General features: G+C 34.8%; 1 protein-coding gene across 1 annotated transcript in view; it reads right to left on the bottom strand.

Moving 5' to 3' along the window:
• Positions 1-18,574, bottom strand: part of VPS13B (vacuolar protein sorting 13 homolog B) — an 823,218-nt gene that overhangs the window by 711,917 nt on the left and 92,727 nt on the right. The window contains exons 9-13 of the mRNA XM_032247702.1: positions 12,346-12,441; positions 11,768-11,890; positions 11,172-11,309; positions 10,171-10,258; positions 3,765-3,956 (exon numbers count right to left, since the gene is read on the bottom strand). Of these exons, the coding sequence (XP_032103593.1) occupies positions 3,765-3,956; positions 10,171-10,258; positions 11,172-11,309; positions 11,768-11,890; positions 12,346-12,441 (637 nt within the window). The remainder of the gene's footprint in view (positions 1-3,764; positions 3,957-10,170; positions 10,259-11,171; positions 11,310-11,767; positions 11,891-12,345; positions 12,442-18,574) is intronic.

Here is an 18,574-nt window from a genome sequence, read left to right on the forward strand (position 1 = left end):
AAGTGACAAAGCAAGACCTCATCTCAAAACAAAAACAAAACAAAACAGCCAAGCAAATATCCCATTAGAGATATATGTAAATGAAAGTTATCATGAGGTTATTTCTAACCTAAGCAAATGTTCCCTCACAATCAAAATTAATAACTTCTCCTTCCAATATAAAGGTTTACTACAGAGTTATAGTCATTAAGTCAGCATGGTATTAACAGTGGGAAAGACCACAGGTTTACTAATAGAAAACAAACTAGAGGACTCAAAAACAGACCCACACAAATATGCTCAATTGATTTTTGACAAAGGTACAAAACCAGTTTAATAAAGAAAAAATGGTCTTTTCAACAAATGGTGCTGGTGCAACTGAAAATTCAAAGATACATAAATAAACCGCTATCTAAACCTCATTCCTTAGGTAAAAAATTAATTCAAAATGATGACATACTTGAGTATAAAATGAAAAATACTAAAACTTTTAGATAAACCCAATTTTCAAAATGGGCAAAAGACATATGAAGTTTGCTGAAGAAATAAAAATGGCAAATAAGCACATAAAAAGATGTTCAACATGATTAGCCAATAAGGAAACACGGCTTTAAAATCACAATGAGATGGCAGATTACTAATTAAAACTACACATCTATCAGAATGCTAAAATAAAAAACAGTGACAAAACACAATGTGGGGAAGATGTAAAGAAGCTGGATCACACAGTCATTGTTGGATGGGGATGTAAAATGGTATGGCCACACCTGAAAACAGCTTGTCAGTTTCTTTAAAAAAATAATAATAAACATGCAACTACCATATGACCCAGTAATTGCACACCTAAGCATTTATCCCAAAGAAAAGTTCACACAAAAACAAGTATATAACTGTTCAGAACAGCATTACTTATAACAGCCCAAAACTAGAGTAATCCCAAATATTCTTCTATAAGTGAAGGAATTAACAAACTGTAGTATGTGTATACAATGGAATACTACTCAGCGGTAAAAAGAGACAAACTACTGATACATGCAACAACTTAAACGAGTGTCCAGAGAATTATACTGAGTAAAATAAGTCAACCTCAAAAGCTGACATACTGTATGATTTCACTAACATTTTTGAAATGACAGAATTTTAGACATGGAAGACAAAAGTTTCCAGGAGTTATCCCTAGCCGCTGGAAAAAAGGAAGGAGAAAGGGACATGGTAGGCAAATGGGAGTGGCTGTAAGACAGCAACATGGCAAATCCTTGTGGTATTGGAAGTGTTCATTTTCTTGACCATCGTAGTAAACACACAAACCTACAAAGGTGATGAAATTGTACAGAACTTAATATACATGCACACAAATCATTTGAGTACAAGTAGGGACTAGGAAAATCTAAATTTTATTAAATGAAAACATATTCCAACGCTACTATTTACTACTAAAATAATAAGTTAATAACTCCCTATTGAAAACTTACTAATGATTTCTCATCACATTTTGAATAAAATCGATATTACTTGGTCCCTAAAACCCGACAGGGTGATTGATGTCTACCTCTATGACTTATAAACATTTATTGTGCTTCAGCTATACCAGCCTGGTTTTATCCCCATATGCTGCCAAAACTGTTCCTACCTCAAGGCGCTTGCACTTGTCTACATAAAACCCTCTTTTCACAAATATATGCATGATTCACTCCCTTACATCATTCACAAGTTAGCTCACATATAAACTCTCCAGGGAAAACTTTCCTGAAGTCCCTACTAAAACAGCTTTCCTCTCCTTCTGTTTCTAGCACTCCTCCTCACACTTTCTTTTATTTTTCCTCTCTAGTATTTATCAATGACTGAAATGATATTTTTACTTTTTTATTATTTGTCTACCCCAAGAGGATATAAGCTCCATAAGAGCAAAGGCTTTGTATGTCTTGTTTGCCATACTATCCTAGCACACAGAAGAATGTCTGGCACAGGGGAGGCATTCAAGTAAGATATAAATGAAGGCATGAATTCGTCCAGCACTTACTGTACACTGTGTTAAGTGTGCTTTTACATGAACTATCTCATTTAGTGCTCAGAACAATCATTGGAAGTAGGTCCTAGCAGTGTATCATTTAAGATAACAGTAAAGTTGCTTGGACAAAAGTAAAGGAATAGAAACTTCAACAAAAATAGAAGCTTTCTTTTTTGAGACAGGGTCTTGTGTTGGTTAGGCTGGAGTGCAGTGGCACAATCACAACTCACTGTAGTTTCAACTTTTCAGACTCAAGCAATCCTCCCTCCTCAGTCTGAGGACCATTGCACGAGCCCCCCCACCCAGTTAACTTTTATTTGATTTTATTTTATATAGAGACAGGGTCTTGCCATGTTTCCCAAGTTGGTCTCAAACTCCTGGGCTCAAGCAATCCTCCCAACTTGGCCTCCGCAAGTACTGGGATTACAGATATGAGTGACCATGGTCAGCCCTTATTTCTCTTTCACACAACAACCTAAGTCTAAAGGATCCAGAGCTAACATAGTACCATCACAATACTGAGGACCTAGGTTTTTTTATCTTGCTACTCTGTCATCCTCAGCATGCAGCTTTAATCTCAGGATCTAAAATGGCAGGTCCAGCCTGTGCCATTATATTTACTTTCCGACAATGCCTTCCTTTTAAAGTCATGGCCCAAAACATCACATAAAGTTCTGCTTCCATCTCAGTAGGCAGAACTTAGTCATATGACTACCCCTTAAATGTACAGTCTTTATGTTATAGAAATTTCTATTACTATGAAAAATAGAAGGATGGATATTGAGGAGACAATTAGCCATCTCTGTCACAATAACTAAACTTACTATAGAGACAGAGAAATGAAACATCAAAGATGTTAATTAAATTTCCTAAGGATACTGAGAAGTGAGGGTCAAATTTTAAACCATAGTCTGACACCACAGGCAGAGTTCTTAAGTATTATCTTATACTTTCTCATTACACTACTATGCTTTACTCTAGAGTTGATTTACTGCTTTAAAATGGAATTTGTGGCCAGCTGCGGTGGCTCACGCCTGTAATTCCAGCACTTTGGGAGGCTGAGGTGGGCAGATCACTAGGTCAAAAGAGTGTGACCATCCTGCCCAACAGGGTGAACCCCGTCTCTACTAAAAAGACAAAAATTAGCTGGGCGTGGTGGCCTGCGCCTGTAGCCCCAGCTACCTGGGAGGCTGAGGCAGGAGAATCACTTGAACCCGGAGGGCAGAGGTTGTAGTGAGCCAAGATCACACCACTGTACTCCAGGCTGGGCGACACAGCAAGACTTCATCTCAAAAACAACAACGAAAAAAAAAAGAATTTGTATTTTATTAAACAGTGACAAACATAGCTATCCACCATGTAGAAAAAATTAATTGTACAGCAAATTTTTTTAATCCAGTAGGGCCTAAGTTTTCTTGAATGTTAAATTTGTATCTTTAGAGCCCAACTTTATATCTGGCTCCTTAGAATCCATTAATGTGAAGAAAAAAAAAAAAGTTATAATTTACAAGTATCCACTAGAAAAAGTGTCAAAAGGTGTAACAATAAAATACTGACAAACACTGGCAAACAAAGTACTTGTGCAATGATTTTTAAATCTTGACCTCTCCAACTTCCACACACAAGTTTATTCTTCAAATAAACAGCTAAATATATCAAAGTCCTTGCAAACAGAGAAATTACACTAAAAAGGTAAAGTTAGCAAGACAACACAAATTGGATTGTATAATTATTCAAAACATACTGGAATAGATTCAGAATTAATCCAGAAACAAACCTGATTTTAGCCTGCTATATGGTTCATATTCATGTTCCAAGGCACACACAATCATTTTCAAAATCCTATGCACCGCACTGCTATCCAAACGAAAATCAAGAGGACCTATAACAAGGCTTTTGGTGGACTTCTCCTGAACTGTTCCCAAATCTTCACTTTTCCCTGAAGAAAAGTCTTGTTGATTTGTAGAACCTAAAAGAAGTTGAATTTTATATTTTAAGCATCAATCGAATAAACCGAGTATATATTTTAAGATTACTCTTCTCTCGTCTTTATAGCTTGTAGTTAAAAATGCCTTAAAACAAATTCCCAATCAGCTGCATACAGAGAATCCTGCTGATTTGTATTTTTCTATGCATATAATATTACTGATAAAAAGCAATTCATTAAATCTATATTTATTCCTGTTATTTAATATAACTAGCAATATAAATCAAAAGTGTCATTCTTAGAATATTTTTCTGCAAAGCCTAATTGGCTTATATCCAGTGATTCTATACACAATATGCATTGACTGAGGGGGGACTTTGGAGGAAAGTCCGTTTTACTAATTTATCTTGAAGGTCTGTTGAAAAGTACGTTATTAAAATAGCATGATCACAGGGTGCCTTGAGAGTTTTATAATGACCATGGAAATGAACAGTAGGTATTACCTGCTTTGAACTTCTTCTAGAATAGATTCATTATGGCTGTGCTCCATGGTACAGAATTCTAGTTCCTAGATTCCTTATCTCCTCATACACTGTTTTCTAAATAAGATATTGGCCCCACCTGTAGCCATGTGTCATTATCTAATATGTACACTTCTTATATGAGTTTTTTCTTTTTTTTTTGAGACAGAGTCTTGCTCTGTTGCCTAGGCTAGAACGCAGTGGCGTGATCTCGGCTCACTGCAACCTCTGCTCCTGGGTTCAAGCGATTCTCCTGCCTCAGCCTCCCGAATAACTGGGACTACAGGCACGTGCCAAAACGCCCAGCTAACTTTTGTATTTTTAGTAGAGATGGGGTTTCACCATATTGGCCACGCTGGTCTCGAACTTCTGTCCTCGTGATCTACCCGCCTTGGCGTCCCAAAGTGCTGGGATTACAGGCATGAGCCACCGCACCCGGCAGAGAGATTTTTTTTGTATATATGAATCCATTATTATAAGTAATAAAAATCATTTTTAATTTATAATGTATTTTGTTTATTCAGACAAAAAGAAGACAGATTTTTCCAAGATTTAATTACCTTTAGAACCTAGAAAGGCCTATTTAAAATAAAACTTTTATACCTACACCTTCTAATAACTTTTATACAAAAACGCATTTCCATTATTTCATGCAAAGGAGTGCAGTTCAATCTTTAGTCATCATATGAACAAAAATTAATTAAATTTATTACTCACATATATTTAACCAGATAATTCAGTGGGCAGATTTTTTTAAAGTTAACTAAATAATACAAGCACAAATCTATTAGCCCATATAGACTTAAATGTCACATCAAATAAAACATACAATGTTAATCTCATACATATTTTATAAGATGTATGATTAATACTGACTCACATTAGGAATTAGGTACAAATATCATACCATTCACATTAAAAACCATTACTTTTCATAGCTAAAATCATTACATTTCTAGAGTTACGTGTAAGATAGAATGCGGTAACTTGAAGACAGAAGAACTTCAGTTACAAATCAACATACTCAAAACCCAAGAAAAATGCCCTGCTATGGGTCCTTTAAGGGATAACAGGCTTCCTAAACAATGTCACTTTATAACAATACCCTTCTTTTAGACTCCCAAATGTCTCTAAATTAACAGAAGCCAACGCCACCATAATGATAACTGAATATAATGCAGTTTAAATTTAGATACCAATGGCCTGTCTGAAATGTAAAAACAGAATTGGCTTTTAGCTATATATTTTCGGCCATTTACTCATGCCCACCTTTCATGTCATCTGGCCACTTCCAGCTCCCTGAATGTTTGGCTGCTCTTATTAAGAGTCAAGACTCTCTCAATCCTTGTCCTTCAATTCAATAACTTGTTTCAGATTTATCTTCTACTGTATCTCTAAAATCTTTCTGTTGTACATTACAATTTCAGCTATCTACTTTACAGTCCAAAACACTGGCAATAACTCCCTTAAACAGAAAAGACTAGAAAGGTAGTCATCATAACTATAACAAATATTTACACAGTTATATTAATAACAAATATTTCAATTTAGTTGTGAAAACATCACAAATGAAAATAATTGTCAGAAGATGCTTATCTTGTGGAACACAAGGTTGAAACTTTTACTAGTGTCTATAAAAAGCTCATGGGGAAAAGACATTAGTTTTTCCAGAGTTTCAGTTGTAAACAAAAATGACTACATAAAGTATAACCACAGAGAAGGAGAAGAAGCGGGAGAAGGAGAATAGGAGGAAGAAAGAAGGAGGAGGAAAATAGAAAAGAAGCAGCAGCAGCAGCTTATCATCAATATCAAATAGTAAAACAGGAAACTTAATTTTAATTGTATTTAAATGCCATACTATAATGTGGACAAGGGACTACTATATCATTTATTACACAAAAAATAAATAGAAGCTTCCTTTATTACTGTATTTACTAGTTTCTTACATTAATTAGAATACTACCATGAACTTACTTAAAACATACAAAGTGAAATCCGCTTTCAAACTATCAGGATTCACTACAAACTTTGTAAAAGTATTGATTCGATATGTGTTTAGATATTTACTTAGATAAAATTTAGGGCACTTTTTGATAACGTTTACTATAGAAACAAAAAAAAGTCGTCAAAAAAAAACCAGAGTTTTAGATACTAAAAGTATTTTTTTAAGTATTTACAAGTATCCTCTTATAGGAACTCAATACTTTTCCTATTTCATTGATATTTAAAATTCTACAAATTTCTTGTTTCAGGTAAGCCAAGAAAGAAAGAAATATCAACAGAGTAGTTATGAATGTAGGCTCTAGAGCTGGATAGGTTGGGTTCAAATCCCACATACTATACGCATAATCTTGGTCCTTGTTACTTTACCTGTCTGTATAGGGTTTGCTGTTTCCTCATGTGTAAAATGGGGATAATTTTCCCAACTTATAAAGTTATGAGAATTAAATAAGTTAATATATGTAAAACACTTAGAACAGAGTCTTACATTTAAAACCAATAAAAATTAGCTATTATTATCAACATCATCATCATCACTCTACAAGTAAATATGGATCATGAAAAACATAAGCTATAAACAGTTACCTAAAAAGCAAGCAATAAATTAACAGATTATTGAGTGAATGAATTAACATAAAGTATATGTGACATTCACAAGTTAACAGCGGAATTCTATTATTTCCACCACCTCCCCCCTGTAAAAAAAAAAAAAAAAAAAAAAGTTCATGCAACATAAGAAAGTAAATGTGTAAGTGGCAAACCAAAAGCAAGAGAGTGATTCCCAAAAATCTTAGAACAGCAGTCTTCCCCAGTAAAGGCGGAAGAGTGTGGTAGAAAATAAATACATCGGAGGCTTATTGGATACTAACAATGTCCTATTTCTTGGTGTGCATGGAGAATACACAGGAGTTCAGTTTTAAATTCTTTGCTATTCTGTACATGTGTAATTTTCCAACATTTTGTTTTGAAAGTTAAGGACTTTGATATCTGTAACACTGTATACTATTCCCATAAGTGAAAAATATGAAAAACCTGAAGGTTAACGAACTACTGGCTTCTCAGAAGTAATATATAAACAATCTAACAACATAAATCATGTTTTCTATCTTTTAAAGGCTGCAGGAGAGGCATATATACAAATAAAGATGTTCCGTGCTAGCTTCCTTTGCTTGAAAGGTTAACTACTACATACCCCACCTCCTCACAAGATAGGGAATCCACAGCATATGCATAAGACATTATATTGAACAAGAAGAAACCTACCAGCTTACAAGTGGCAACTATAACACTATAATAATTTGCAACACTCTTAGAACATAAGACTTCTGAGTTGCACTTTCATATATATAAGTGGCTAAGAAATATTTACACCTCAATGACCATAGTTTTCCCAAAACTCATCTTTTCCTCCAAAAATTTTCCTTGCTTATCTGGCTTTCCTAATAATTATCACCATCCACCAAGTAACTCAAGACCAGAATCTAGTAAACTATTTAAATTTTGTTTTTCAATAAACCAATGTCAGGCCCATGAAAATTATAAGCAGAAAATTAAATCCCTGTGATTGCAGTAGAAACTATAGGACTACAGTGAATGCAGGAAGACCAATAAGAACGCTTTAGGGCCGGGCGTGGTGACTCATGCCTGGAATCCCAGCACTTTGGGAGGCCAAGGCGGGCAGGTCACCTGAGGTCGGGAATTCTAGACCAGCCTGACCAACGTGGAAAAGCCCCGTCTCTATTAAAAATACAAAATTAGCCAGGTGTGGTGGCGCATGCCTGAAATCCCAGCTACTCTGGGGCTGAGACAGAAGAATCACTTGAACCCAGGAGGTGGAGGTTGCAATGAGCCAAGATCACACAACTGCACTCCAGCCTGGGCAACAAGAGCGAAATCTCGAGAAAGGAAGAAAGAAGAAAAGGGGGGATAGAGGGGGACAGAGGGAGGTGGGGGGGAAGAGGGGGAGAAAGAGAGAGAGAGAGAGAGAGACAGAGAGAGAGAGACAGAGAGAGAGAGCGCGCGCATGAGTGCGCGGGCAAGCTAGCTAGCTTTAGAACCTGGCTGGGTGCAGTGGCTCACACCTGTAATTCCAGCACTTCGGTAGGTCAAGATGGACAGATCATTTGAGATTAGGAGAACAAGTCCAGCATGGCCAACATGACAAAACCCTGTCTCTACTAAAAATACAAAAATCAGCCAGGCATGGTGGTACATGCCTGTAGTCCCAGCCACTTAGGAGACTGATGCATGAGAATCACTTGAACCTGAGAGGCAGAGGTTGCAATGAGCTGAGATCATGCCACTACACTCCAGCCTGAGCGTCAGAGCAAAAATCCTTCTCAAAAAAAAAAAAAAAAAACTATTAGAACCTAGAGATGATGGTAGATATAAACTAGATGCTAGTCCACATGGTAACAGTGATACCACTATTACCATCCATGGACCAGATGGCTAGAAACAAAGGAAAAAGTGTGTTATGATGACTCCCAGGTTTCTGGCTTGAGCAACAAGAAGATGATAGCACAAGTTCCCAAAAAAAGAAGCCTAAAAATAGAGAAGCAGAGGTAGTAGGTGGTCAAAGGAATATTAACAACTCAATTTTGGACAAAATCAGTTTTGAGATATCTGTGAGACACAGAGGTGAAAGTATCAAGTATGCATTGGATATTTACTGAATCTTAGAGAAGTTTGGACTACAAAATGCAAATTTGGGTATCAACAACATATGGAAAGTGCTTAAATCCATGGAAAAGAATGGGATTACCCTTGGGAGAAAGTTTAGTGAAAGAAATTAGGGATTGAACAATGAAAACATCAACATTTAGAAACCATTCCAAAAGCAGAAGCCAAAAAATTACTCCTCTTTCCTTCTTTCTTCATCAAAAACAAATTTACTTCAAGACCAACTCTGCGAAGTTTCAATCTTTCAAGCAAAAGTTTTCTTTTTTTTTTTTACCCACACTGAACTTTTAGTTCTCCATTTATATTACCCTTCTTAACATGCTATGTTATAATCATTTAACTAACTGTCTAGTTCAACACCACCTACTGGCTCCTTGGGAAATATTTTGGTTTTCATTGCAGTCACCTGTACCTAATATATCACCTAATACAATGAAATTGTTTTTTTAAAACATGAAAAATTCACCAAAAAAATTGTAAACATATTTTCACTAGCTTTTCAACATAAAAAAGACTGAAATAGTTAGCACAACATTATACATTGATATAAAAGTAAAATAACAAATGTTGAAATTTTTAAATGTCATTTATTTCCAAAAATAGAATGCTATAAGGTACAGAATAAAATAAAACAATCTATGCATTTAAAGTCTCTGGAAGATATTCTATTTTTCTGATTGATACAACATATTCTTTTTAATTAAAAAATTAGTATCACCTTCAAAATGCATTTAGTACAGAAAAGGTTTATTCTTTTTGAAAACTTAATGTAATATAAAATTTGATGTATCAGAATCATTGTATTTGGTATATATGAGAACTAATTCTAGTAGATCATACAAAACGTCTTCAATCAGCTGTATAAAAATGGAACTGAAATGCCAAAAAACTAAGACAATTCTAATATGACATTAAAATTAAACCACTCCCCAAAGCACTAGAAGGTAAATCTTTATGTAATAGAGTAAAACCATTCAAAACCAATTTATTCTGAAGAAGCCTTTGTTTCAGTTGTTCAAGAAATGGCAAACATAAAGGAAAGAAGCCAATACCTTTGCCACTTGTGCTCTCCATTGTATACAGGTAATCCATATAAAAAGCCCCAAACCGTTGCATTCCAGCTATCTCAGTGTACGTCTCCTGCCAACGAAGCAACGCAAACAGATTGCACAAAAGGAACTTTTGTGTTTAAAACTCAATAGGTCAGACACACATCCTTATATACAATGTCTATCAACACAAAGGATTACCAAAACGAAAGAACAGACGTTATTCTAAGAATTTACGTCTAAGAAAGGTAACATTTCATCTGTTATAGACCACCTATAAAGAATATCCATAATTTTATGAGATATTTTGACCACTTTGTTAATCATATCTAGTTAATAAATACCTACAATGGAGGAGATAATACACTCCTGACCTTTATCACTATCACTAAACTATCTAATAATGTATACTCTCAAATAGAGTTAATCCTTAAATATTTCAATACTTCTATGAAACAATTCAAACACTAAAGACATAATAAAATTATGCAGGTCAACATTAAATATTTTAACAATGAAAGTAAATCTTAATGAAAAGGAGTAAATTATTCTACTGCATTAATCCTCAGGTAACTATTTGAATTTTTAACTTATTTCATAAATGTATTAATATTCCATAAACATATTAATACATTCTTACATTTAAAAAAAATACTAAGAAGTATATATAGTAAAAAGGTAAATTTCTCATTCTTTCCCATCAATTCCACACATTAAAAGTAACAAAAATTAACAGAGGTAATTCTACATGTTTCCTCCACGACTATTTTTAAAGCAGGGCACAAATAAGCAAAATATGGTTACATACTAAATAAAAGTAACGATCTCTGTGCACGCCTCAAACATTTCTACATGTATATGCTGTATAAATGCATTCTAAATGTTTTAATAAACAATTATCATTCAGAAGATACTATTTGAAAAGAAAGCTAGAAATCACAACTATTCACACAATGTCCACCCAAACACAGCCCAGAATTTGGTTCAAATATATATTCTCTGACCTTATGATGAGTTGAATCCAAGATAAATTCTGCACGAGTACCATTATTTTCTGGGCTTCTGTAATCAAACAATGAATTCGTAAGGTATGTGAACCCTTTCGTATTTAAATTTTCGCCACAAATGAAGAAACAGGCTTCCTGAAAACAAATGCAAAATTATAAACAGGAAGGAAAATCATTGGCCTGTTAAACAAAATAAAACCTTGATTTTATGATGCCCATTTACTAGTCAGAAGAAGTCACTCAAATAAAAAGATAAGAAATGCTGCTGCGTCCATTTTCATTGACTATTTTGGCTAACAACATTTTAACAAACCAAAAGGAAACTCCAAATAACCGCCATAAACAAAAAAGAAGAAACATTCATGGATCAGAAAGTAGCTGGAACAGCTGTCCAGGTGCTAAGCGCTACCAACTTTCTAAACTCCCCAGAGCTCTATAATTTCTTGCAGGGGAAACACAGAGAGAAATAGTAAAGCTCCCCTCTCAAGCCTGAAATATATATAGTCTAACAGATTTTATATAGTTAAACACTTCAATCAGCACTTCATCATCCCTGTATCCTATCCAAAAAAGGGTGGACAAAAGGGACTTACAGTTTCACTTCTATTCATATTCTCTTCAAAATCTTTAATACCCATAATTCCTTTAAGGCACATGGCTCTGCAACCAACAAACCCAATCTGGCAATCAAAGAAAGGTTCTCCCATCATAAGGGCCTATAAGAGTTTAGAAAGGAAACATAGAACTAAGGACTTGAATTTCATAAAAATGTTATAGGCTTTCCTTGTAGAATCTCTAAATTAGTTAAACAACTTTAGAATTATGTCATTTCTAAATTTATTCTTCTTGGATAGTAAACTCTATTAAAATAAGAAACATCTTACTTGTCTTTGTACCACAACCTATACTTCATGAGCATTACATGTACATACACATACACACAAGCATACACAAGCTAAATGAAAATAATGAAATAAGTTAATGTTGCATATTACAATAAAATATTTATTAAATAATTATTATTTCAACAAATACCACTGGTTATTAAAAAAGAAATACAAAACTATAAACATACGTATTTTTAAACATACTACATCTGATAAAAACAGGTATTTATAAAATACTAAAGAATCAAAAATTTAAAAATACAGATTCAATATTGAAAGATTACCTCAACTGTAGTTCCTTCTTGTTCCCAACACAATACTTCTTTAGATTTTACTTTCTGTGGACTGTAATAACTACTCTCAGCTTGCACTTCTGTGAGCTAAGAAATATAAGAATTTGAAGTAAATCAAAATTAGTATTAAAGGGCAATAAATTGTCACTGTTATGGTTAACTGATTAAAACAAGGCCAATTTTAAGATTCAGGAAATTTAACTATTAAGCAGGAAAGCAGGGGCAACAAAATCAGCTGTAACAGATTATACGTGGTATAAAGGTTGAATATGCTAGTCTCAACTTATATAGAGAATTTAAATACTTTTCAAACTCCTTCTTAATAGTTTTAAAAAATGAAAGCTGTGTGCAGTAACAGTCCCACACTCATAAAATCATTCATGTAGTCTGCCAAAAATTTACACATAGTATAACCTCAGTTCATTTTATATTCACTAAAACATTCAACAATGTGTAGTTTCAGTCATTTCCAAGACTCCTCACTATTTGAAATGAAAAAAATAAAGTGGTGATGAAATACAAATAATAAAATAAGCTCTTTTTAGTTCCTATGAAGGAAACAATCAAGCATATTTCTTTTCAAAGTATGTTTCCTACTAAATCTCATAGACTCATTCAGTCATTCAACGAATACTTATTGAAGTCCAGCTACATAAGTGATGCAAACCTCACTGTACTGCACTCTGCTTTATTTCACCTCACAGATATTGCACTTTTTACAAACTGAAAGTCTGTAGCAACCCCACATTACTTAAGTCTATCAGCACCATTTTCCCAATAGCACATGCTTACTTTGTGTCTCTGTGTCACATTTTGGTAATTCTCCCAATAGTTCAAAATTTTTCATTATTATCTGTTATGGTGATCTGTAATCAGTGATCTTTGACGGTATTATTGTAATTATTTTGGGGCACCATGAACATGCCCATATAAGATTGAGAACTTAACTGATAAATGTGTGTGTTCTGACTGCTCCACTGTCTAGCCATTCCCTTCTCTCCCTTCTCCTTGGGTCTCCCTATTTCCTGAGAAACAACAATATTAAAATTAGGCTAATTAGTAATATCACAATGGCCTAAGTATTTAAGTAAAAGGAATAGTCCCTGTCTCTCACTTTAAAACAAAAGCTAGAAATGATTAAGCTTAGTGAGGAAGGGATGTAAAAGCCAAGATAGACCAAAAGCTAGGCCTCTTGAGTCAAACAGTTGGCCCAGTCATTAACGCAAAAGAAAAAAGTCTTGAAGGAAATTAAAAGTGTACACACAAGTGATAAGGAAGTTGATATGGAAGAAATTTGAGTGGTCTGGAGAGACAATCAAACCAGCCACAACACTCCCTTAAATCAAAGCCTAATCCAGAGCAAAGCCCTAACTCTTCAATTCTATGTAGGTTAATAGAGGTAAGAAAGCTGCAGCAGAAAAGTCTGAGAGTTTTCTACTGCAGAGATCTGTTCATGAGGCTTCTGGAAAGAAGACATCTCCATAAACATAAAAGTACAAGATAAACAGCAAGTGTTGACATAGAAGCTGTACACAGTTACCCTAGATAAGATAATTAACAAAAATGGCTACACTAATCAACAAATTTTCAACAAAGACCCAACAGCCTTCTCTTGGAAGAAGATATCGTCTGAGCTAGTGCGAAGTCAGTGCTTGGCTTCAAAGCTTCAAAAGACAGGCTGACTCTCTTGTTACGGGATAACATACCTGGTAACTTTGAGTTGAAGATAATGTTCATTTACCATTCTGAAAATCCTAGGGCCCTTAAGAATCATGCTAAATCTACTCTGCTTGTGCTCTATAAATGGAACAAAAATAACTGAATGACAGTACATCTGTTTATGGTGGTTTACTAAATACTTTAAGCCTAAGGAAACCTACTGCTTTGAAAAAAAGGCCTCCTCTTAAAATATTACTGCTCACTGACAATGCACCTGGCCATCCTATACCTCTGATGGAGATAAACAAAGAGATGAATATTGTTTTTCATGCCTGCTAAAATGACATCCATTCTGCAGCCCACAGATTAGGAGGAATGTTGACTTTCAAGTCTTATTATCTAAGAAATACATTTTGTAAGGCTATAGCCACCATACATAGAAATTCCTCTGATGAATCTAGGGAAAGTAAATAAAAAACTTTTCTGAAAGGGTTCACCATTCCAGTTACCACTAAGAACATTTGTGATTCATAGAAGGAGGTCAAACTATCCACATTAACAAGAGCTTGAAAGAAGCTGCTTTTAACCCTCCTGGATGACTTTGAGGTGTTCAAGACTTAGATGGAAGAAGTAACTACTAAAGAACTAGATTTAGAAGTGGAGCCTGAAGATGGTTCCTGGTCCAACTTGAGTAGATGGACTTGCTTCTTATAGTTAAACAAAGAAAGTGATTTCTGCCAGGTATGGTGGCTCATGCCACCATATGTAATCCCAGCACTTTGAGAGGATAAGGCAGGCAGATCACAAGGCTAAAAATACAAAAATTAGCCAGGCGTGAAGGCAGGTACCTACAATCCCAACTACTTGGGAGGCTGAGGCAGGAGAATCACTTGAACCCAGGAGGTGGAGGCTGCAGTGAGCCGAGACCGCACCATTGCACTCCAGCCTAGGTGACAGAGCAGGACTCCATCAAGACAGAAAGACAGACAGAAAGACAGAAGGAGAGGGAAGGGGAGGGGAGGGGAGGGGAGGGGGGAGGAGAGGGGAGGGGAGGGAACAAAGCAAGAAACAAAGCAAGAAAGAAAGGGATTTCTGAACTTGAAATCTACTCCTGGTGAAGATGCTGGGAACACAGTTGAAATGACAATGAATTTAGAATGTTCTGTAAATTTACTCAATAAAGCAGCAGTAAGTAGTGTTTGAAAGGACTGATTCCAATTTCAACAGAGGTTCTACTCTGAAGCCAGAAGTGGTGGCTCAAGCCTGTAATGCCGGCACTTTGGCAGGCCAAGTCGGGTGGATCACTTGAAGCCAGGAGTTCAAGACCAACCTGGCCAACGTGGTGAATCCCTGTCTCTACTAAAAATACAAAAATTACCCAGGTGTGGTGGTGCATGCCTGTAGTCCCAGCTACTCGGGAGTCTGAGGCACAAGAATTGCTTGAATCTGGGGGGCAGAAGTTGCAGTGAGCCAAGATCGCACCACTACATTCCAGCCTGGGTGACAGGGTGAGACTGTCTCCAAAAAAACAATCCTACTCTGAGTAAAATGCAGTCAAACAGCATCCCATGCTACAGAGAAATCTTCCATGAAATGAAGAGTCAATTAATGTGGCACACTTCATCGCTGTCTTATTTTGAGAAATTGCTTCTGCCACTCCAGCCTTTAGCAACCACCACCCTGATCAGACAGCAACCATCAGCATTGAGTCAAGGCCCTCCGCCAGCGAAAAGACGACTTGCTAAAAGTGCAGATGATCATTAGCATTTTTTAACAATAAAGTACTTTTTAATTAAGGTATATAAACTGTTTTTAGACATATTATTGGACACTTAAACTACAGTACTGTGTAAGCATAACTTTTTACACACTGGGCAAACCAAAAAATTTCTATGACTCACTTTATTGCTATATTGGCTTTATTGCAGTGGTATGAAATCAAACCAATAGTATCTCCGAGGTACACCTGTACTAATCTAGATACGAACAAAACAAGAAATTCTTACTCCCCAGATGCTTACAACATATTATTTATATGTTTCAAAAAGTAAATAAGTTATTTTTCAAAAGTACTATTTTAAATGTAATACGGTATCCTGGTTTGGATCATGGTGCGGAAAAAAGATATCATGAAATTCAATTAATGTTTAAAATTTAACAGTAATGCATCAATGAAGGCTTCTTAGTTTTGACAAATATACTGTGATAACATAGCAATAAGGGAAACTGGGTAAGGAGTATAAGTGAACTCTCTGTACTATCTTGGCAACCTATCTGTAACTCTAAAATTATTCCAAAAAGAAAAGGTTATCTTTTTTAAAAAGGTATTCAGCCTGTGTTTGCTAATGATTTATTTCCCCTCATTCTTATAGATACATTCTTCGCTTTTACATGCAAAGTCAAAGCTCACATTTTTAAAAAATCAATATTTAACTTAGGCCCAATAAAAGTTCTTGAACTAAAAACTTACAATTTTTAGCACAATGACTTATCTATACTGAGTATCAACTAATTATTCTCATTTTTTATAATAAAGCTTTTTATATTTTATGTTTTTATGTAACATAGACTCCTATTTCTTGGATGTTTCTAGTATTGATATACACAATGTAGCTACTTTAAAGTACAATTCTGTAATCTAGAATGATTACTGAAGCAAACTTGAATTTTTTTAAATTGATCCCTCTTCAGCTGTCTACAATTATTATAGAGAAAAAGCAATTAATTGATTAAAAGGACTCAAACATTATAAGAACAATTTTAAACATTATTGGAAAAATGCTAGATTTAATTTGGCATGATTTTTGCTGGACTGATATCAACTGTTCAAAATGCTAATGCAGAAACATGATCTTGTTTTCTTAACCAAATATGAACCACAAATTAATTCCATACATTCTTCAAATTCAAGCTGAACAATGAATTCTCATGCTTTCCTCCTTAATATCAAGATACTTCACTAACAGAAAACTTTGAGAAACATAAATGTTCTAAAATTATAAAAAGATATATTAACTATCGACAAATACTGCCCAAAAAGTCTATAGAAGTTTTATATATAAATGACTATTTTGTTTTGTCATTGCTTTTCTTTTTGTTTTTGAGACAGGGAATTCGTCTGTCACCCAGGCTGTAGTGCAGTAGCATGATCATAGCTCTCACTACAGCATAAGCCTCCACTTCAGCTTCTAGAGTAGCTAGGACTACAGGTACACACCACTGCATCTGGCTATTTTTTTATTTTATTTTTTATAAAGATGGGGTCTCACTATGTTGCCCAGGTTGGGAAATGCCTATTTTGACTGATTCACTTGAATACAATTCCTCTCAATAATTAACAGAAATGTACCAGAATAATTTCAAATTCATTTCAAATGACTTCAAAAATCACCAAAAAGGATAGTACCTAACTAGTAATCCTTGACTTCCTTCACAAACTTCTACAAAAATGTTTTATTCTGATCATCTAAAACTGACAATTTACCTTTTTTTGTTTTTATAAGACATCAGACTTTTTAACATGCCATAGTGGTAGTTTGCAGTATCCATCGCCCCATCATCTACATTAGGTTTTTTGTTTTGTTTTTAAGAGACACAGTCTTGCTCTATCTCCCAAGCTGGAGTACAGTGGTGCAAACATAGCTCATTGCAGCTCAAACTTCTGGACTCAAGAGATACCCCCACCTCAGACTCCTAAACTGCTAGGATTACAGGCAAGTACCACCATGCCCCACTAATTTATTTATTTATTTATTTGTACACACAGGGTCTCGCTACGTTGCCCAGGCTGTATATCAGACTTTTGATGTAAAAAACAAACAAAAAAAAACCTGACAATATATCCAACAATATTTGTCAACAGTTGCCTTTTTATATTTTTTAATATCTTGTTTTATTATGTTTTAATTTTGAAAATGAATCCTTATCCCTTTAATGTAATCAAAGCTAAATCAGTGAATTCAATTACAAAAATTATTTGTTTCAGTAGAAGAACTGAAAATAATGATGTTAAAATAGTACAGCAAATATATAGATTATCATTTTTGCCCAAATTTTTAAAAAATTAAATCAATCAAGCTATGACACAAACTGTAGTTGAAACTTGGTCTCTGTATTTTCAACATTGTCATATTAGAAAATACTGAATTATCTTAATAGAAGTCTTTAATATTAATTTTAAAATATTTTATAATTTGCCATCTGTTGTAGTTATAAATTGTGTAGGTTTACTACTAATAGAAAGAAAATTATTTCAAGCAGTTAAACAATCTACGCTAAATTTAAAACCATGGGAATAGGAGCATTTTTTTTCCAGTGCTGTAACTCCACAATCTAACAAGATACCTGGAATAATATCTACACTACTATTTCAAAAGTTTAACTCACTTCACCTGGGTTTATCTCCTTTATAAAAATGCAGACTTAAAATATATTAATGGCCGGGCGCAGTGGCTCAAGCCTGTAATCCCAGCACTTTGGGAGGCCGAGGCGGGTGGATCATGAGGTCAAGAGATCGAGACCATCCTGGTCAACATGGTGAAACCCCGTCTCTACTAAAACT

The sequence above is a fragment of the Sapajus apella genome, unplaced genomic scaffold (genome assembly GCF_009761245.1).
Source record: "Sapajus apella isolate SASKATOON/1434 unplaced genomic scaffold, GSC_monkey_1.0 scaffold3, whole genome shotgun sequence".
NCBI lineage: Eukaryota > Metazoa > Chordata > Mammalia > Primates > Cebidae > Sapajus > Sapajus apella.